Source organism: Staurois parvus, unplaced genomic scaffold (genome assembly GCF_062004578.1).
Source record: "Staurois parvus isolate SC_StPar_1 unplaced genomic scaffold, SC_StPar_1.0 ptg001836l, whole genome shotgun sequence".
Classification (NCBI taxonomy): domain Eukaryota; kingdom Metazoa; phylum Chordata; class Amphibia; order Anura; family Ranidae; genus Staurois; species Staurois parvus.
Window position 1 is genome coordinate 54,274 of NW_028319632.1, and position 21,932 is coordinate 76,205.

The following is a 21,932-nucleotide window of genomic DNA, read 5'->3' on the forward strand; positions in this document are numbered from 1 at the left end:
GAGACCCAGGAGGACCCCACTGCTGACACAGAAATATGGTGGGAGACCCAGGAGGACCCCACTGTTGACACAGAAATATGGTAGGAGGCCCAGGAGGGCCCCACTGCTGACACAGAAATATGGTAGGAGACCCAGGAGGACCCCACTGCTGACACAGAAACATATTGGAAGCCAGATTGGAGTTTGCCAAAACTTACCTGAGGAAGCCAAAATCCTTTTTGGAGAATGTGCTGGGGACAGACGTAACAAAATGGCAGCTTTTTGGTAAATCCCATCATTCTACTGATTTCAGAAAAAGCAATGAAGCCTTTAAAGAAAAGAATCCAGTCCCTCCAGTCACACATGGTGGGGGGTCACAGTCCCTCCAGTCACACATGGTGGGGGGGGTCACAGTCCCTCCAGTCACACATGGTGGGGGGGGTCACAGTCCCTCCAGTCACACATGGTGGGGGGGGGGGTCACAGTCCCTCCAGTCACACATGGTGGGGGGGGGGTCACAGTCCCTCCAGTCACACATGGTGGGGGGTCACTGATGGTTTGGGGTTCCTTTGCTCCATCAGGCACTGGATGTCTTGACCGTGTGCATGGCATTATGAAATCTGAAGACTACCAAAGAATTCTGGGGTACAATGTAGGTCCCGGTGTCAGAAAGTTGGGTCTCCATCAGAGGTCATGGGTCTTCCAGCAGGACAATGACCCCAAAGCACACGTCACAAAGCCCCCAGAAATGGTTTCAGACAAAGCACTGGAGAGGACTGAACTGGCCAGCAATGAATCCAGATCTCCATCCCATAGAGCTCCTGTGGAGAGATCTCAGACCAGCAGTTGGGAAAAGGAACCTTCCAATCTGAGAGACCCGGAGCAGTTGGAGGAAGAAGAGCGATCCAAAATTCCAGCAGAGAGGTGGAAGAAACTCATTGATGGTGACAGGAAGCCGATGATTTCAGTTATTTTTCTTTCCTAGGGGTGTGCTACCAAATATTACATGGAGGGTGCCAATAATTTTGTCCATTTTTGGGGTTTTGAGTGGAATGGGTCAGATTTGGCTTTTTGTTTCTCCACTTTTTTGTGTTCTACCGATACAAACCAAAGAAATAAACACGAAAATGCCGAAACATTTGTCATCGCGGCAATTTTCTGGGTGTAGCAGTGCGTTATTGGACAGAAATGAAAGGAGGGCAGGAATTTTGGCCAAGAATATATATATATATATATATATATTACAAAATATATGAAAAATATTTTTAAAACTACATTTTCAAATATACTGTATGTCTTTAAAAATACATTTAATCTACATTTTGCACCATCAATCCCGCCCCGCAAGCCAAAGTCCTTGGCGTCATTCTGGACTCAAACCTTTCCTTCCAACCTCATGTCAAATCACTTACATCACATGCAGGCTCCACCTCCGCAACATCGCCAAGATACGCTCCTTCCTTACCCCAGACACCACTAAACTACTCGTACACTCCCTGATTATCTCACGCCTGGACTACTGCAACTCCCTCCTTACCGGCCTACTCCAGTGCAGGCTATCCCCGCTTCAGACCATCCTCAACTCAGCGGCTAGACTCATCCACCTCACCACCCGCTCCACCTCTGCCACCCCCCTCTGCCTATCCCTCCACTGGCTCCACCCCCCTCTGCCTATCCCTCCACTGGCTCCACCCCCCTCTGCCTATCCCTCCACTGGCTCCCTATCGCCCAACGCATCAAATTCAAACTACTCACTCTGACCTACAAAGCCATTCACAACACTGCCCCTACCTACCTCACCAAACTGATTCCCAGGTACCACCCTACCCGTACCCTTCGCTCTTCACAGGACCTCCTTCTATCTTGCCCCCTGGTCTCCTCCTCCCACGCACGACTGCAAGACTTCTCCAGGTCCTCCCCCATCCTCTGGAACTCACTACCCCAATCCATCAGACTGTCACCTTCCCTCTTCACCTTCAGGCGCTCCCTGAAAACCCATCTCTTCAGGGAAGCCTACCCCACCCTCACCTAACTGCTGCTCTCCTTCATTCCTCCTACCACTCCATCCCCCACAGCCACTTCCTCCTGTACCACTACCCCCTCCCTCCTAGATTGTAAGCTCCAAGGATCAGGGCCCTCGATCCCCTCGTGTGCTGTTTGTAGTTGCTGTACTGTTTCATGTATTGTCCCCCCCCCCCTCTATTGTACAGCGCTGAGCAAACCCTTTGGCGCTATATAAACTCAATGTATTGTAATAATGTAATGGATGAATTTACAAATATATGTAAAAACATATGTTAAAATTACTTTTTTATATGTTAAAAAAAATCTGAAGAATACATTTTAAAAAATATATGTTTTTAAAAATATTTTTCCTATATTTTGTAATATATATAAAACGCATTTCAACATACAGTGTGTGTGTGTATCAGGGGCGGACTGACATCTCATGGGGCCCCCGGGCAATAGGAGATCATGGGGCCCCTGTGTCCTTGCCCACACTCAAAAAAGCCTATGAAAGGTACCAGGGACATCTCATGGGGCCCCCTACTGACTCCGGGCCCTCGGGCAGTCCCGAGTTCCCAAATGGTCAGCCCGCCCCTGGTGTGTGTGTATATATATATATATAAGTTTTGTATACACACATTTCTGAGTTTAGCATTGCTATATAAATTGTTGGAAGGTCTTGTGAAGTTAGTCTCTCGCGCCTCTTCTAGGTCCACACCAACTTTTCCTTTTTTTTTTAAAACTGATTATTCCCCGAACCCTTTCAGCCTTCCGGATAGCGCCGGCTAACCACGCTCTATAATTACTGTAACGTTGTGTTTTTTCATGTTTGCAGACATACTGCAATTTCCAATAAAAAGCTCCACAGGTAGCCTTTGAGAACACGGTTGAGGAAAACAATAATTTATTTTTCCCTACAGTATTTTTGCAAAATCAAAGGGTTTATTTAAGGCTGCATAAATAGGAAGAAAAAGAAATATGGATTAGAGAAAATGAAATCCCGTATGCATTTGCATGCACTGCGGAACGACTTGCCATCAATTCTCCTTTTTCTTCTTAAGAATTAAAAAAAACGAATCTTGTGAAGACTTAAAGTAAGAAGAATGCCAACAGAAATGCATCGTATGGTTCCTGATGGAGGATGACAAAGCAAGCCCTCCTGTATGACTGTACCTACCTTCCTCTAGACACATGACTTTTAAATGCCATCATATGGGAGTGTTACTGCCCGTGTAGTGAAACCATGCTTTTCCCATGGAAGGCAAACCAAAGGGTTGACTATAATGGTGGCCCCCAAAATTGCCCATACTTACTTTCCAATTACTCCTCCTCTTTTCTGTTGACTCAGCAAAGAAAAGTGAGATGTCTGTAAGCAAGTGCAGTTAGCTATTCTGCCACTAGGTGACTCTGTTCCAGAATAGTGAGTGGCAACAGAGAATAGTGTAATCAGGTGTTAGGTCCCTTTTAGCTAGAGCCCCCCCTGTAGTCATGTCATGAGTCAGTCAATGAGCATATACACTACATTGCCAAAAGTATTGGGCCAGCCCTCCATATCATGTGATTCAAGTGTTCCAATCCCCTCCATATCATGTGATTCAAGTGTTCCAATCCCCTCCATATCATGTGATTCAGGTGTTCCAATCCCCTCCAAATCATGTGATTCAGGTGTTCCAATCCCCTCCAAATCATGTGATTCAGGTGTTCCAATCCCCTCCCAATCATGTGATTCAAGTGTTCCAATTCCCTCCCAATCATGTGATTAGGGTGTTCCAATCCCCTCCCAATCATGTGATTCAGGTGTTCCAATCCCCTCCCAATCATGTGATTCAGGTGTTCCAATCCCCTCCCAATCATGTGATTCAAGTGTTCCAATCCCCTCCATATCATGTGATTCAAGTGTTCCAATCCCCTCCCAATCATGTGATTCAGGTGTTCCAATCCCCTCCAAATCATGTGATTCAGGTGTTCCAATCCCCTCCCAATCATGTGATTCAGGTGTTCCAATCCCCTCCCAATCATGTGATTCAAGTGATCCAATCCCCTCCATATCATGTGATTCAGGTGTTCCAATCCCCTCCCAATCATGTGATTCAGGTGCTCCAATCCCCTCCCAATCATGTGATTCAAGTGTTCCAATCCCCTCCCAATCATGTGATTCAGTTGTTCCAATCCCCTCCCAATCATGTGACTCAGGTGTTCCAATCCCCTCTTGATCATGTGATTCAGGTGCTCCAATCCCCTCCATATCATGTGATTCAGGTGTTCCAATCCCCTCCATGGACACAGGTGTATACAATCATCCCCTAGGCATGCAGACTGCTTCTACAAACATTGGTGAAAGAATGGGGTCGCTCTCAGGAGCTCAGTGACTCCAAGCGTGGTCCCGTGATAGGTGGCCACCTGGGCAATAAGTCCATCCGTGACATTTCCTGGCTACTAAATATTCCACGCTCAACTGTTAGTGGGATTATAACAAAGTGGAAGCAACTGGGAACAACAGCCACTCAGCCACCAAGTGGTAGGCCACGTCACATGACAGGGTCAGCGCATGCTGAAGTGCACAGTGCGCAGAAGTCACCAACTGTCTGCAGAGTCAATAGCTAAAGACCTCCAAACTTGGTGTGGCCTTCAGATGAGCCCAACAACAGTGCATAGAGAGCTTCATGGAATGGGTTTCCATGGCCGAGCAGCTGCATCCAAGCCTTCCATCACCAAGTGCAATGCAAAGTGTCAGATGCCGTGGTATAAAGCACGCCGCCACTGGACTCTAGAGCAGAGGAGACGTGTTCTCTGGAGTTACCAATCACACATCTCTGTCTGGCAATCCGATGGACGTGTCTGGGTTTGGCTGTTGCCAGGAGAACGATACTTGCCTGACTGCATTGTGCCAAGTGTAAAGTTTGGTGGAGGAGGATTATGGTTTGGGGGTGTTTTTCAGGGGTTTGGCTTGGCCCCCTAGTTCCAGTGAAGGGAACACTTAAGGCGACATTTTGGACAATTTCATGCTCCCAACTTTGTGGGAAGAGTTTGGGGATGGCCCCTTCCTGTTCCAACATGACTGCGCACCAGTGCACAAAGCAAGGTCCATAAAGACATGGAGGAGCCGGTTTGGGGTGGAGGAACTTGACTGTCCTGCACAGAGTCCTGACCTCAACCCCATAGAACACCTTTGGGATGAATTAGAGCGGAGACTGCGAGCCAGGCCTCCTCCCCCGACATCAGTGCCTGACCTGACAAATGTGCTTCTGGAAGAATGGTCCAACCTTCCCATAGACACCCTCCTAAACCTTGTGGACGGCCTTCCCAGAAGAGTTGAAGCTGTTATAGGTGCAAAGGGCGGGGCCAACTCAATATTGAACCCTACGGACTAAGACTGGGGGGCCATTAAAGGTCATGTGCGTGGAAAAGCACCAATACTTTTGCCAATATGTTGTATATGTCAGGTTGGGAGGAACCCTAGTGCAGTCGGGGCACTGGAGCCAGTTACCCATCAGCATGCAGATGTAGTCAGTTAATGTAGAGACCCTGGACAGAGCTGGAGGACAGGGTGAGATAGTTCTGCACCCAGAAGAGTCAGCTGTAGTCTTCTTGTCTCTTATGGTTGGTGGAGGCTAGAGAAGGTCACAGCAGGGTTGGTTTCAAAAGGCCTTCCAGGCCAGGCCAAGTGTTCTTTGCAGTGAGTTATATTCCCCTGGAGGACCTGGGAGAAGTGCACTGAAGTTAGAGGTGCAACTGTAGCGATCGTGTCTCTGGAACGACATGCTAGGAGTCACGAGCTGGATACACTGAGCCAATGGCAAGCCAGAACCCTCTGAGTGAGTATTAATGACCCTGGAAAGGAGAGAGACTGTGCTAAGGGAAGATGGCTTAAGGGTGATGTGCTGTGTGCTGCTTTCACATAAGGACTGCTGTGGTTCATCCACAAAATGTAATTTAAAAACTAACGGCAAGTGACCCCGGATAGCATGTCTACATAATGTGACTGGTTACTGCCATCTTCTGAAGAAATATTTGTAAAGTTTGGAAACAGAACTATTGTGTGGACATTCCTTTCTTTTGCATATAAAGGCTAATGGCCAGGGATGTCGTGGGTGGCCTATGGCATGGAGTTTGGTACAATGTGGTAAAAGTACAAAGCTACCAGCAGGTGGGTTGTTATTCTATCAAGAAGAAGTAGGGTGTGGACCTGTATTTCTTGGTGCCAACACACATCCCCTTACACATCCAGTACTTCCTGGTATGGGATCATGTGTATCATTCACTTTCCACCAATGTAGTGGTCTCCAAACTGCGGCCCGGGTGCCAGATGCAGCCCTTTGCTTGCTTTTATCTGGGCCTTGGGGCACTATTTCATCTACTGATACCCACTATGGGGCATAATCCCCCCCACTGACACCAATGAAGTAGCACAATTGCTCCCAAATGACACCAATGATGGGGCACAATTTCTCACAATGACACCAAACATGGGGCCAAATGACACCAAAGATGGGACACAATTCTTCCTAATGACTCCAACGATGGGGCACAATTTATACCAATGACAACAACAATAGGGCCCAATGACATCAATGAAGAGTCACAATTCCTCCAAATAACAACAGTTGAACATTGTTTTTTTCAACTGATGTCAGGACCTTTTCTATTCCCAATGGCCGTAGTCCGGGCCCCCATAAAGTCTGAAAGACAGTAACCTGGCCCTTTGTTTAGAAAGTTTGGAGATCCCTGCTCCAATGAGACAGCACTGGTCAATGGTAGTTGGCTGCACAGGCACCCAGAGCTGTCATGTGGGGGGGCAGGGATAGAGTCCTCAATTTTGTGGTTGCACGAGAGGAGGAAAGGAGCGTACATCTAAATATAACCATTAATGCAGCAATCCATGAAAACGTCCAGCATGCACCTTGCCCTAATAATCAAATGATAGATGTATCCAAAGACATAAAATCAGATTCGTGTTTCTTTTCCCTTTGCTGCAACAAAAACTGAAAATGAAGTGCCACACCACTGCTAAGAGGTCCAGATACAACTTTATTCCATTACAAGTCAGGAGACGATCCAAAAAGTAAGAATCACCATTTGAGGGTCCAAGAGTGCTCCCTTCATCAGGGCTAGAAAAAAAGCATCTTCATAGACCCATATTATGTGCTAGCCCTGACAAGGGGATGCTCTTGGACTTTTTGGATTGCCCCCTGACTTTTATTGGAATAAAGTTGTATCTGGACCTTTTGTGGTGCTTCATGGCCAATTTGTGTTACATTACACTGCGAGTCAAGGAAGTCGCGGAGATCCTCTGAGGCGTAGAAGCCGCCTGCTAGGGAACCAGATGACCTACATCAACATCAATACTTTAGCATGGCAATACCACTGAGATTACCCTACGGGGCCTTCGCTAGTTTTCCATTTTCCTCAACTCAGTGCAATGACTTGTGCAGAGCTTTACGGTGGTGCCTGAAAGGTCTCTTGTTGGCCAATCCTGGCCAATGCAGGTATTGGCCAGGATTCACCAAAACCGTACTCTCCGCTCCTTGCATGACCTCCTGCTCTCTAGCTCCCTTGTCTCTTCCCATACACATCTCCAGGACTTCTCCAGAGCTTCCCCCATCCTCTGGAACTCTCTACCCCAATTTATCAGACTATCGCCTACTCTGCTCACTTTTAGGTGATCTCTGACGCCTATCTCTTCAGGGAAACCCTTCCTGCCCTCAGCTAATAATGGAACTTTGGGTGGGGGGCCCATGGAACCCAGCTCACTTTGGAGAGGTGGAGAGACCCCTGTCGCAGCTCCCCATATTCCTCTTATGTATAAGTCATCCTGTGCCTGTTAGGGGTACAGGGTGAGCTGTCCTAATATTAGGGTGGGGGGTTGTTGATTGTTTAATGCCATGTGGTTGCATCCCATTGTTCTATTGTGTGTCTTGCTTGGGAGTAAACTATTATGGGATGTATGTGTTTGTGTATTGGCTTGGTGGGGGGTGTTTCCACCAGCCTCCCTCCTGATGGGACTGTCTGTTGGAGTGTCTCTGGTTACTAAAGGTAGATTGCCCCGCCCTGTGTCATTATGCAGGGAGGGGGTTGTTCCCTTGAGTGTATATATCTTGTATCTGTGTTAAAATAAAGGAGTCTACTTCCTGGTTTTCTTCAAGACTGGTGTCATCTATTCTTGTATGGTCTGCTGTGGTGTCTGCGGTCGGTGTTCGGATGGGGAAGCTGTATCCTAAAGGAAGAACCAAAGTGCAGACGGGGTCCGGTTCCGTTACACAGAGGTCTAAGCTTCCTTCCTTCATCGCAAAGTAACCTTAACAACGCAAATCAAAACAGTCTCTTTCTACCAAGGCAAAGACCCTGCTGTTCCAGGTCCAAGAGTATTTATGCACACCTCAGCCTCCTGCTGGTCAGCATCTTGACCAGAGGTTGCATGAACATTCTGCCCAGGGTCCGCCTCTCCCAACCTTATGTAGCCAGGTGTCGGCGATATCATTATGCCATTTCAGGGACATTTACAGATGAGACTATGATGAATCCTTTACCCCCTAGTGCCCAGTACTGGGACTGCTACATCACTTCCTGTTAGCAGAGTGGATCCAGTTCTTCTGATAGCAGAGGATCTTGGGACCTATAGTCCTGAGGCTAATATGTACCCTTGAATGTATATATCTTGTATCTGTCTTAAAATAAAGTAGTCTGTTTCCTGGTTTTCTTCAAGACTGGTGTCGTCATGTCTTGTATGGTCAGCGGTGGTGTCCGTGGTTGGTGTTCGGATGGGGAAGCGGTCTAACAGAAGTACCCAAGTGCAGTCTGGGGCTGGTTCCATTACAGGGATCTTCTACTCCTCCTACCAGTCCATCCCCCACAGTTACTACCTTTTGTACCACCAGCCCCTCCCTCTTAGATTGTAAGCTCCCAGGATCAGGGCCCTCCTAACCCTCTTGAACTGTATTGTTGCTGTATTGTCTCCCGTTATATTGTAAAGTGCTGAGCAAACTGTTGGCACCATAAATCCTGTATAATAATAAACCACTGTACAACAGAACTTGGACTGAGAGATGGAGGGGCAGCACTAGGAGCCAGTCAGTTGTCCTAAGGAGGAATATTCAGAGGGATAAGCTCATCAGCCAGCTACTTTTCCTTTCACTGTCCAGTCATAGGATGGGGGGAGGGACCACACCAGGCATGCTTATGTACTTTTTCTCTTATTTACATTCACAATAACACATTTTTTGCATCTTATTGACTTCTTTGGTCTACAAACTACACCCTAGTACCACATTCCTCACAGTACCCCCTTCAGCATGTTTAACACGTATAGGTGGAAGGTAAGCCATGGCATGCCATCCCGAACAGGAGCCTTACTTTGCTTGGGACTGTAATATGGAGATCTCTGCCTTATATAGTAAATAATATGAAATACCGCCCAAAAAAAGTTCTATTGGTCTCACAATAGGACATAAAATCATTTTGGTTTGAGTGTTGCATGATGGAGTAACCGTCAGTCAAACAATCCCAGCACAGAAAACTGGTAATGATGGGGTAACTACAGGCTGGCACTCAATTGTTTGTAAGGTGAGGATATGACCAAGTCTTAAGATATCTGAATTGTTCAATGACCCCCCCCCCCCCCCTTGCGTCTAAGGAGCACGCTCCTTTCTTCGAAACAGCTTATTCTAAACCCTCACTGTCTACCATTGATAAAGCAGATATCATTCTATAAAACGATGTACAAAGAGGTAACAACCACCATTATGTCATCTGTCAGAAAAGCAATCAGGAATAAAATGATTAGGAGTGATCCTTACCAATTTTTCAAGACGAGAGTTGTTATCAATGCTGCAATGACCATGATTAGGGAGACAGTGATGGTGATTATCTGGTGGACCGCAAGACCTGTACAGAGAGGCAGAGACAGAAAGCAAAGCAATGTGATAAATGAGCGGGCAAACAAACTACATCAAGAACAATCCAGAAAAAAAAGAGCAGGAAATGCCGTTAAGATGTGAAAAGCTCTCTCAATGGTTTTGGATCATTTTTCATGACTCAGATTTGTTTGTTTATAGAAAGCTCGGGAAAAAACTAACAGTGCATTTTTTTAACGACAGTGCGATAAAGTATAATACGACTGAACCTGGTGGTGTGAAGATCGAGAACCTGGATTTTAAATCAATAAATCTAACGCGCTGATTGGCTGCACGTGTGCAAATGGTTGGGCCATAAAATTAATTTGGTCTCTGCTAATTAAAATTACTGTGGAGGGTCTGCCATGCCATAATTGGTTTGCCATAGTTTGTCTGCTATGGTTGGTCTATCATAGTTGGAATGCTATGGCTGGTCTGCCATGGTTGATCTGCCATGGTTGGTCTGTTATCGTTGATTGATCATGTTCGGTCTACTATGGTTGGTCTGCCATGATTGCTATGCTATGGTTGGTCTGATATAATTGGTCTGCCATGGCTGGCCTGCTATGGGTGGTTTGCTGTGTTTGGTGTTCCATGATTGGTCTGCTATGGTTGGTCTGCTTTGGCTAATCTGCTATTGTTGGTCTGTTTTGGTTGATCTGCCATGATTGGTCTGCTGTGGTTGGTCTGCTATGGCTGGTCTGCCATGGTTGGTCTACTATGGTTGGTCTTCCATGGTTAGTCTGATATAATTGGTCTGTCATGGTTGGTCTGCTATGGGTGGTTTGTCATGCTTGGTGTTCCATGATTGGTCTGCTATGGTTGGTCGGTTTTGGCTGGTCTGCCATTGTTGGTCTGTTTTGGTTGATCTGCCATGATTGGTCTGCTATGGTTGGTCTACTATGGTTGGTCTGCCATGGTTAGTCAATTATGGTTGATCTGCCATGATTGGTCTTCTATGGTTGGTCTGCCATGGTTAGTCTGCTATGGATGGTCTGCCATGGCTGGTCTGTGATGGTTGATCTGCATGGTTGGTCTGTCATGGTTGGTCTATTATGGTTAGTCTGCTATGGTTGGTCCGCCATGGTTTATTTGTCATGGCAGATCTGCCATGGTTGGTCTACTGTGGTTGGTCTGCTATGGTTGGTTTGCCATACTTGGTATGCTTTGATTGGTCTACTATGGTTGGTCTGTTATAGTTGATCTGCCATGGTTGGTGTTCTATGGTTGGTCTACTATGGTTAGTCTTCTAAGGCTGGTCCGCCATGGTTTATTTTCCATAGTTGGTCTGGTATGGTTGGTCTGTTATGGTGGATCTGATGTGGTTGGACTACTATGGTTGGTCTGTTATAGTTGATCTGCCATGGTTGGTATTCTATGGTTGGTCTGCCATGGTTAGTCTTCTAAGGCTGGTCTGCCATGGTTTATTTTCCATGGTTGGTCTGGTATGGTTTATCTGCCATGGTTGGTCTGCTGTGGTTGATCTGCCATGGTTGGTCTATTATGGTTAGTCTGCTATGGTTGGTCCGCCATGGTTTATTTGTCATGGTCAGTCTGCCATGGTTTGTCTGACACCGTTGGTCTGTAATGGTGGATCTGCCATGGCTGGTCTACTATGATTGGTCTGCTATGGTTGGTTTACCATATTTGGTATGCTTTGATTGGTCTGCTATGGTTGGTCTACCATGGTTTGGTACGAAGGTTGGTTGAAAATAAATATTTTCTTCCCCTGCCCTCTGAAACGTTTTTGAGTTAAAAACGCTTATCTTCTGATGCAAAAGCATGACTTCTTGGAAGTCAGTGGTTGGGATTCTATAGAAATGTGATGACTGGAAACATTCGGCTTCCCCCATGTGCCTTGTCTCTCTAGTCAATTTATAGGAGTCAGTTACATCCTATGGGGCTACAAAGTTGAAGAGGAGCCATCCAGCGATTGCCTTTCTATAGAAATCCAATCACTGACTTTCAGTGCAGCCTTCAATGTTTTCTGCAGCAGAAGGCGAATAGTTCTTCCTCAAAAAAGGTACAGAGTGTCTGGAGGGGGGTTGAGCATAGACCTATTCTTTAAACAGTAAGGTCCCTGGAGCGGGGACTAATTGGACTAAATACATACTATGTAAAGTTCCTTTTATACAACAGGGGTAGGAAACCTCAGCACCACCAGTTCCATTGTGCTTCTGCTTGTAGTTATGCTTTGCTTGTGCCTGTCAGAGTCCTGCAATGTCTCAAATGACTCAAAGGAGCTTTAAACCCACTGGGGTGTTGTCAGGGCTCTGTCCTCAGCAGAGGTGTTAGGAGACCTGGCACCCCTGCCAGTACCTTGTATGGCCGCAGAAGTTCACATCGGCTCAAATTTGGCTCCAAACAGCCTTTATAAGGAAGCCCTGCACTACTCTCAGATGCTGGTTGATCTCTGGCTTCCCAGTACCTTGTTCCTGTTTCCTGTGCTATTGTGATCTGTGATTTCCTGATACCGACTTGGCTTGCTCTTGGACCGGTCTTCTCTGCTTAACCCCTGATCTGACCTCGGCTTGGCTAACGGATATTCCCTCTTTGCTCCTCTGTGTATGACCTCGGCTATCCCATCTGACTACGTCTGCTCTGATTCCCACCTGGTACCTGACCTTGGCTTTGAACCGGCTATCCAGTAATCCTCTGCATACCTCGCACAGGCGCCACCTGTCTGCAGACCTCATCTCAGTGCATCAGCTGTGCTCCTAGGTGGACCACCAACGAGGCGACCCGTGCCACTTTAAGCCTGACTCCCGCTGTCCCACTCTCAGGGGATTCTGGAACTTAGCCGCAAGGGAAGCCCTCTCTCCATTTGCCTCTCACACCAGGTATGCAACAGGTGCCAAGGTTGCCAACCCCTGTATACGGTACATCAGTACTACATACATGTAATAAACACAGGGTAAATGTTCAAGTTCATACAATCAGTAGAAAGATTTGGATATTTAACGTGTAATCCCGTGGACTTTACAAAGAGAAGGAAGCATCAGTTGCAAACGGAAGATGAAGTTTTCATACTGATTCACTTTAATGCCCTCCTTCATTTTCAGTAGGACATACTCACCTATCCTTTGCTCCTCTGTCGCGCCATTTGGAAACAAAGGAACATGTGCTTCACTCCACTTGGTGATGGCTCGCCACTGTCCCGTGGGAATGGGAAGAGGGTCTTCACCCCTGTGTAAGTTCCTATTAGGGCCCCTTGGAGAATCCACAGGTCTTACTTTTATATATTATTTGCTGCTATGGAGGTGGGCATCAGAGCAAACCTACCCAAACCCACAAACCTACACCTCCTAATGTCCACGGACCATCCAGGTGTCGGCTCCTGTAACCCGTTTCCACTCCAACATGATTATATAGCAAAATATAAGAAGATGAAGAGATGAGCTTGATACTTTCAACATGTAGCCCTCTCCTAGTTAGTGTAGGTTGCTGGGCAAATATAGTTTAGACCCTCTGTAGGCAGAGGAGCGGTGGTTGATCTGCTCACTGTATCACAAGCTCCTATTCCGATTATTTCCTCCCTGTATTCTAGAGGATTCTATAATCACAGTAGGAGAAAGGACAGAGAGGCAGCTTGAATACTTATGAGGAACCAGCCAATTCCTGGGGCGGTGTGTCCAGTAGGTGGCTGGGTGGCCTGGGGCAGAGTTTGTGGATCCTGGGTCTAGTATTGCAAGAGGAGTCCCCTGTCTAGGAACTCTATCCCTAGGAGAGGAAATGTTGCTTGAAGGTCAATGAAATGCCAGCTGGATCTTAAAACTGGGTACACACGGGCTGCAAATCGGACAAAAACTATTGGTTTGGCAGGATCCCGCCAATTTGTGGCCCATGTGTACAGCTCCCAGTCCAACAAAAGCCGGTCTAAGTTCTGCCCTCACTAAAGATGGCCGCACAGGTCCACCCGATGACACATACATATACACGTTTATATACAGACACACACACACACACACATATATATTTATATATATATATATATATATATATATATATATATATATATATATACAGTGTGGCAAAAAAGTATTTAGTCAACCACCAATTGTGCAAGTTCTCCCACTTACAAAGATGAGAGAGGCCTGTAATTGGCATCATAGGGAGACCTCAACTATCAGAAACAAAATGAGAAAACAAATCCAGACAATCACATTGGCTGATCTGGAAAGAATTTATTTACATATTATGGTGGAAAATAAGTATTTGGTCAATATGAAAAGTTCATCTCAATACTTTGTTATATATCCTTTGTTGGCAATGACAGAGGTCAGACGTTTCCTGTAAGTCTTCACAAGGTTGGCACAATCTGTTGCTGGTATGTTGGCCCATCCTCCATGCAGATCTCCTCCTCCATGCAGATCTCCTCTAGAGCAGTGATGTTTTGGGGCTGTCGCTGGGCAACACGGACTTTCAACTCTCTCCAAAGGTTTTCTATAGGGTTGAGATCTGGAGACTGGCTAGGCCACTCCAGGACCTTGAAATGCTTCTTACGAAGCCACTCCTTTGTTGCCCGGGCGGTATGTTGCTGATCATCCAAATGCTCTCTAGCAAACTTCAGACGGGCCCCGACATGTACTGGCTTAAGCAGGGGGACACGTCTGGCACTGCAGGATCTGAGTCCCTGGCGGCGTAGTGTGTTACTGATGGTAGCCTTTGTTACGTTGGTCCCAGCTCTCTGCAGGTCATTCACTAGGTCCCCCCGTGTGGTCCTGGGATTTTTGCTCACCGTTCTTCTGATCATTTTGACCTCACTGGGTGAGATCTTGCGTGGAGCCCCAGATCGAGGGAGATTATCAGTGGTCTTGTATGTCTTCCATTTTCTAATTATTGCTCCCACAGTTGATTTGTTCACACCAAGCTGCTTACCTATTGCAGATTCAGTCTTCCCAGCCTGGTGCAGGTCTACCATTTTGTTTCTGGTGTCCTTCGACAGCTCTTTGGTCTTCACCATAGTGGAGTTTGGAGTGTGACTGTTTGAGGTTGTGGACAGGTGTCTTTTATACTGATAACAAGTTCAAACAGGTGCCATTGATACAGGTAATGAGTGCAGGACAGAGGAGCCTCTTAAAGAAGAAGGTCCAGGTCTGTGAGAGCCAGAAATCTTGCTTGTTTGTAGGTGACCAAATACTTATTTTCCACCATAATTTGCAAATAAATTCTTTCCAGATCAGCCAATGAGATTGTCTGGATTTGTTTTCTCATTTTGTCTCTCATAGTTGAGGTCTCCCTATGATGCCAATTACAGGCCTCTCTCATCTCTGTAAGTGGGAGAACTTGTACAATTGGTGGGGACTAAATACTTTTTGCCCCACTGTACATATATATATATATATACACACACACACACACACACACATATATTTATACACATACGCCCAAAATTGTAGAATTTCAATTATATGTCAATAATTTTTAAAAATATATTTTTCTTCCATGTGGGCTAACTTACATCCATACATACACATACTAGGGCCAATTTAGACAGCAGCCAATTAACCTCCCAGCATGTCTTTGGAGTGTGGGAGGAAACCCACGCAGGCACAGGGAGAACATGCAAACTCCAGGCAGGTGGTGCCGTGGTTGGGATTAGAACCACTGACCCGAGTACCACCAGGTGGTAGCACTAACCATTTAGCCGCTGTGCTGCCCTCTCCTTATCACTGAAAACATGGATTGCCCTCAGCCAGATTTTCCGTGGTATGCAAATTGTCAGCAATCCATTTGTAGAAGAGAATCACAGAAAGAATCCGAGTGTCCGAATACATTTTGTAGATTCTACATTCTCATTTAAAAAGCAGAACTTCTTAAGCAATGATGAAAGTCCATAAATAGCTCATCTGAAAATTGACTCTCCGGCTTTTCTCATTTTTTTTGTTCAATGCTTCATCTATTGGCAGCCCATGTAAGTACGTTGGATGAACAAGAGGTGGCATATCTCATTTCCTCCTCTAGTGCCACATGCCATTATACACCGCCTCATCGCTGATATAATCTGGTGCAAACAGAGGAACGGTCGGAATTCTAATACTGCTGCTCGGGGAACATCGGCTCTGCTTATTGTATCCGTAAAAACATTTCCAGAGACGGCGCGATTATCACTCACAAAATTTTCTGAAGAGCGATTCTACCGGATGAATAAAAGTAAAAATGGATTTTCAGGCGATTCAAATTCAATTCTAAATACGATAAAAATGCTGATTTACCTGCGTCTGGGGTCTCTTCGGATACTTTAACTATAGAGACTGTTTTATTTTACAGGGAAACTATAATGGTTGGAGGTCGGGATTATTTTTATTGTTTTCTTTTTATATTTATTCATTTAGGAACTGATTTCTGTTATATGCAGTCTGGGTTATCTAAAGAGGCAGTACAGCAGAAGTGGTTTCCAGACCCAACTGCCTCCTTTCAGGGAAATGTAGCGCAGACTCCTGACGGGTCCCCTTCCCATGTGGCCGTAAAGGCAGCCAGGCACACAGCAGCACAAACAGTCTCACCACTCAGGACCAGGGAGTGTCTATTTAAGATTTAATGCGAATGGAACTTGGATAGGGTGCAAGGTGAGCTTTGGGATTCTCCAGAATTGGTGCAATAAGTAAGCAGCAACACCGAAGGGTTGACCAGTCCCAAATCAGCAACACCGAAAGGTTGACCAGGGGTTAAGGAAGCATGGACTACACTCTTCGGGACAATTCTCCTCTTGGCAGACCATGGAAGAACAGCTAGCCCTGGGCAAAAGACCAGTCCCAAATCAGCAACACCGAAGGGTTCACCCATCCCAAATCAGCGACACCGAAGGGTTCACCAGTCCCAAATCAGCAACACCGAAGGGTTCACCCATCCCAAATCAGCAACACCGAAGGGTTCACCCATCCCAAATCAGCGACACCGAAGGGTTCACCAGTCCCAAATCAGCAACACCGAAGGGTTCACCCATCCCAAAATCAGCGACACCGAAGGGTTCACCAGTCCCAAATCAGCAACACCGAAAGGTTGACCAGGGGTTAAGGAAGCATGAACTACACTCTTTAGGACAATTCTCCTCTTGGCAGACCATGGAAGAACAGCTAGCCCTGGGCAAAAGACTCAGCAACACCGAAGGGTTCACCCATCCCAAATCAGCGACACCGAAGGGTCGACCAGTCCCAAATCAGCAACACCGAAGGGTTGACCAGTCCCAAATCAGCAACACCGAAGAGTTGACCAATCCCAAATCAGCGACACCAAAGGGTCAACCAGTCCCAAATCAGCAACACCGAAGGGTTGACCAGTCCCAAATCAGCAACACCGAAGGGTTCACCAGTCCCAAATCAGCAACACCGAAGGGTTCACCAGTCCCAAATCAGCGACACCGAAGGATTGACTAGTCCCAAATCAGCAACACCGAAGGGTTTACCAGTCCCAAATCAGCAACACCGAAGGGTTTACCAGTCCCAAATCAGCAACACCGAAGGGTTTACCAGTCCCAAATCAGCAACACCGAAGGGTTGACCAGTCCCAAATCAGCAACACTGAAGCAGATGCTCAAGGGTTAAGGCAGCAACAGTCACTGGGATCTCACACTCTCTGGCCTATACTCTCAATGTCCCTGTGCACTTGGATGTCTCCATCTAATACAGGGCAGACATTTCTCCCTTGAACCTCCAGGCCAGATCCTTAGTGGACCCCCTTTGAATTGGCTTCAGTTCCTATCAGAGAGTAGCCCCCCCCCCTGCAGGGCTGTGGATAAGTGGGTACCACCAGTCCTCCTGCACAGGGCCCAGGTCATCAGGCAGCGTGATTGGCATGACGGGGGGGGTAATTACTGGCACCGATCCCCTGTATGGCTCTCTCTGCAGCAGCTGAAATCCAGCTTCTTCTCCTCTCCCTCCCACTGGCTTTCAGCTGCTGCAGAGACATACAGGGGATTGGTTCCAGTAATTGCCCTCCCCTTCCACTGGTGCATATTTTGTTCCAGTAACCTGCTGGGTACCCACTGGAGGGTAGCAGTGCCTGCTGTGAGCAGCCTAATGCCCACCCATACCAAGCCCTTCAGGTCTGGTGTGGATTTTGAGGGGAGCCCACAAGCAAACATTTTTACAAAAAATGGCGTGGGGGGTCCTCCCAAAATCCATATCAGACCCTTATCCAAGCATGTATCCCAGCAGGTCAAGAAAGAGAAGGGAAGAGCGAGCACTCCCCCCCCCCCCCGAACCATATCAGGCCACATGCCCTTAACGGGGGGGGGGGGTGCTTTGGGGCAGGCCCCCCAAAGTACCTTGTCCCCATGTTGATGTGGACAAGGGCCTCTTCCCCACAACAGTGGCTGATGGTTGTGGGGGTCTGAAGGCGGGGGCTTATCGGAATCTAGAAGCCTCCTTTAACAAGGGGGCCCTCAGATCCTGCCCCCCCCCCCATGTGAATGAGTATGGGGTACATGGTACTGCTACTCGTTCATAAAAAAACAGTGCATTATAAAAAATGACAGAAGACAGGAGACAAATCCTTTATTAACAAAATTTTAAAAAATATCCCCCGAAGCAGATCTAACATAAGTCGACCCCAATAAAAAAAAAAAAAAATGCTCCATTCTCGACACAGGCTGACAACTACGCCGGGCTAACAGTTCTTAAATACAGTGATGATGTCACAAGGGGGCGGGGTCACCCGGTTGACATCACTGGGTGGCCCTGCCTCCTTGTGACATCATCATGCACTGTGATTGGCAAACACATTGCGCCTGACCGCATTGCTTTGGCCAATCACAATGCATTGTCAGGGCGCAGCGCATTGTGGAGCGCAGTGGGTGAACCGCCCACCGAATGCCATTACTGTTTGTGTGTTCGCCGAACACACGAATGGCGGATGTTTGAATCGAACTTATGTACAACTCGAACATCAAGCCCAACTCTAACCAAGAGGACATCTTGACGCTGTAAGTGCTAAGGGATTCCAGAGAAAACAGACTGCCCCAGGTGGTGACCATCAGCTTCCAATCAGAACAGGAATGTTAAGAGGATGCTGCCCTCTTGAGATCCAGGAATCTTGGAACTTCGCAAACAAAGCAAAATGAAAAAAAAAAAAAAGCGCAAAGGCCTAGTGCGTTATCCACAACCCTTTATTAGGACATAAATGTGTACATTCACAAGAGCAAATAGTAACCCAGCATTGTGTATAATCCCAGGAACCGAGAAGGTCTTCCACATGATGGAACTCCTGATAAAGATCATACTACCAGCTGATGCATTTCGGGGGACATACCCCCTTCCTCAGAGCAAAACTCCTCCTGATGAAGGGGGGAGTGGACCCCAAAATCTGTCAGCTGGAAGTATAAGCTTCATCAGGACCTTGTGAGGTCCATCATGTGGAAGACCTTCTCGGTTCCTGGGTTCATGTACAACACTGGTTTACTATTTGCTTTTGTGAGGTCCATCATGTGGAAGACCTTCTCGGTTCCTGGGTTCATGTACAACACTGGTTTACTATTTGCTCTTGTGAGTTCCATCATGTGGAAGACCTTCTCGGTTCCTGGGTTCATGTACAATGCTGGTTTACTATTTGCTCTTCTGAGTTCCATCATGTGGAAGACCTTCTCGGTTCCTGGGTTCATGTACAACACTGGTTTACTATTTGCTTTTGTGAGGTCCATCATGTGGAAGACCTTCTCGGTTCCTGGGTTCATGTACAACACTGGTTTACTATGTGCTTTTGTGAGTTCCATCATGTGGAAGACCTTCTCGGTTCCTGGGTTCATGTACAACACTGGTTTACTATTTGCTCTTCTGAGTTCCATCATGTGGAAGACCTTCTCGGTTCCTGGGTTCATGTACAACACTGGTTTACTATTTGCTCTTGTGAGTTCCATCATGTGGAAGACCTTCTCGGTTCCTGGGTTCATGTACAATGCTGGTTTACTATTTGCTCTTCTGAGTTCCATCATGTGGAAGACCTTCTCGGTTCCTGGGTTCATGTACAACACTGGTTTACTATTTGCTCTTCTGAGTTCCATCATGTGGAAGACCTTCTCGGTTCCTGGGTTCATGTACAACACTGGTTTACTATGTGCTTTTGTGAGTTCCATCATGTGGAAGACCTTCTCGGTTCCTGGGTTCATGTACAACACTGGTTTACTATTTGCTCTTGTGAGTTCCATCATGTGGAAGACCTTCTCGGTTCCTGGGTTCATGTACAATGCTGGTTTACTATTTGCTCTTCTGAGTTCCATCATGTGGAAGACCTTCTCGGTTCCTGGGTTCATGTACAACACTGGTTTACTATTTGCTTTTGTGAGGTCCATCATGTGGAAGACCTTCTCGGTTCCTGGGTTCATGTACAACACTGGTTTACTATTTGCTCTTGTGAGTTCCATCATGTGGAAGACCTTCTCGGTTCCTGGGTTCATGTACAATGCTGGTTTACTATTTGCTCTTCTGAGTTCCATCATGTGGAAGACCTTCTCGGTTCCTGGGTTCATGTACAACACTGGTTTACTATTTGCTCTTGTGAGTGTGTACTCTTTTATTTCCCAATAAAGTGTTGTTGATAATGCACTGGACCTTTGTACCATTTTCGTTTTGTCTTGTTTGAACTCACAACAATGTCTTGGATGATTTTGTCTACATAGGAGCCAAACTGTGAATGGACATTGAAGGAGCATGCTTATGAGGCCATCCTTCTGCTCTGTCCTGTAAGTATGTTTCCTGTAACCAATAATGGCATGACTCACCTCTAGTACCTAGAGGTACTCTTTGAAACTCAATTAAAGCTCTTAATTCCCCAGAAGACCCCCCTCAACCCATGAACCCAACACCCTCACCCGGCAGTAAGCTATGCATTGTTTATTTTATACCTTTTTAGGATATCTTCTAACTGTCACATTGCACTTTGGGTCCTCTCCAGTCTCCTCCCAGGGATGACCGGACCTAGAAGATGCTGAGGTGATGGTATTGCCGCCACTCTCTACACCAGGCCTTGAAATTTCCACTCGCCTGCTCGCCAATGGCGAGTGGAAATTATGGTGGAGGTGAGTGTGTGTCCCAGACCCGTCTTGCTGAGCAGGCTCGGAGCTCAGGCCGGATCTGTCATTGGCACTGGGAGCCGTCAGACCGCTCAATAGCTGAGCGCAGTGAAAGCAAAGGAAGGAGTGTGTGCTGTGCTCTCTGCCTCCCCCTAGAGTGCAGTACCCGGCTCTGTGAGTGAACAACGAAGTGCTGAAACTTTTTATAGATGTGTGTGTGTTTGTGTGTGTCTGTGTATGCATGTACATGTGTCTGTGTGTCTGTACATATGTGTATCTGTACATGTGTCTGTGTGTATGTACAGTCAGGTCCATAAATATTGGGCCATGGACACAATTCTAACATTCTTGGCTCTATACACCACCACAATGGATTTGAAATGAAACGAACAAGATGTGCTTTAACTGCAGACTGTCAGCTTTAATTTGAGGGTATTTACATCTAAATCAGGTGAACGGTGTAGGAATTACAACAGTTTGCATATGTGCCTCCCACTTGTTAAGGGACCAAAAGTAATGGGACAATTGGCTTCTCAGCTGTTCCAGGGCCAGGTGTGTGTTATTCCCTCATTATCCCAATTACAATGAGCAGATAAAAGGTCCAGAGTTCATTTCAAGTGTGCTATTTGTATTTGGAATCTGTTGCTGTCAACTCCCAAGATGAGATCCAAAGAGCTGTCACTATCAGTGAAGCCATCATTAGGCTGAAAAAAGAAAACAAACCCATCAGAGAGATAGCAAAAACATTAGGCGTGGCCAAAACAACTGTTTGGAACATTCTTAAAAAGAAGGAACGCACCGGTGAGCTCAGCAACACCAAAAGACCCGGAAGACCACGGAAAACAACTGTGGTGGATGAGCGAAGAATTCTTTCCCTGGTGAAGAAAACACCCTTCACAACAGTTGGCCGGATCAAGAACACTCTCCAGGAGGTAGGTGTATGTGTGTCAAAGTCACCAATCAAGAGAAGACTTCACCAGAGTGAATACAGAGGGTTCACCACAAGATGGAAACCATTGGTGAGCCTCAAACACAGGAAGGCCAGATTAGAG

General features: G+C 46.6%; 1 protein-coding gene across 1 annotated transcript in view; it reads right to left on the reverse strand.

Moving 5' to 3' along the window:
- The window catches only part of AJAP1 (adherens junctions associated protein 1), a gene marked incomplete at its 3' end in the record, with an annotated part of 158,064 nt that overhangs the window by 21,576 nt on the left and 114,556 nt on the right, over positions 1–21,932 (reverse strand). The window contains exon 3 of the mRNA XM_089664103.1: positions 9,780–9,867. Within this exon, the coding sequence (XP_089520229.1) occupies positions 9,780–9,867 (88 nt within the window). The remainder of the gene's footprint in view (positions 1–9,779; positions 9,868–21,932) is intronic.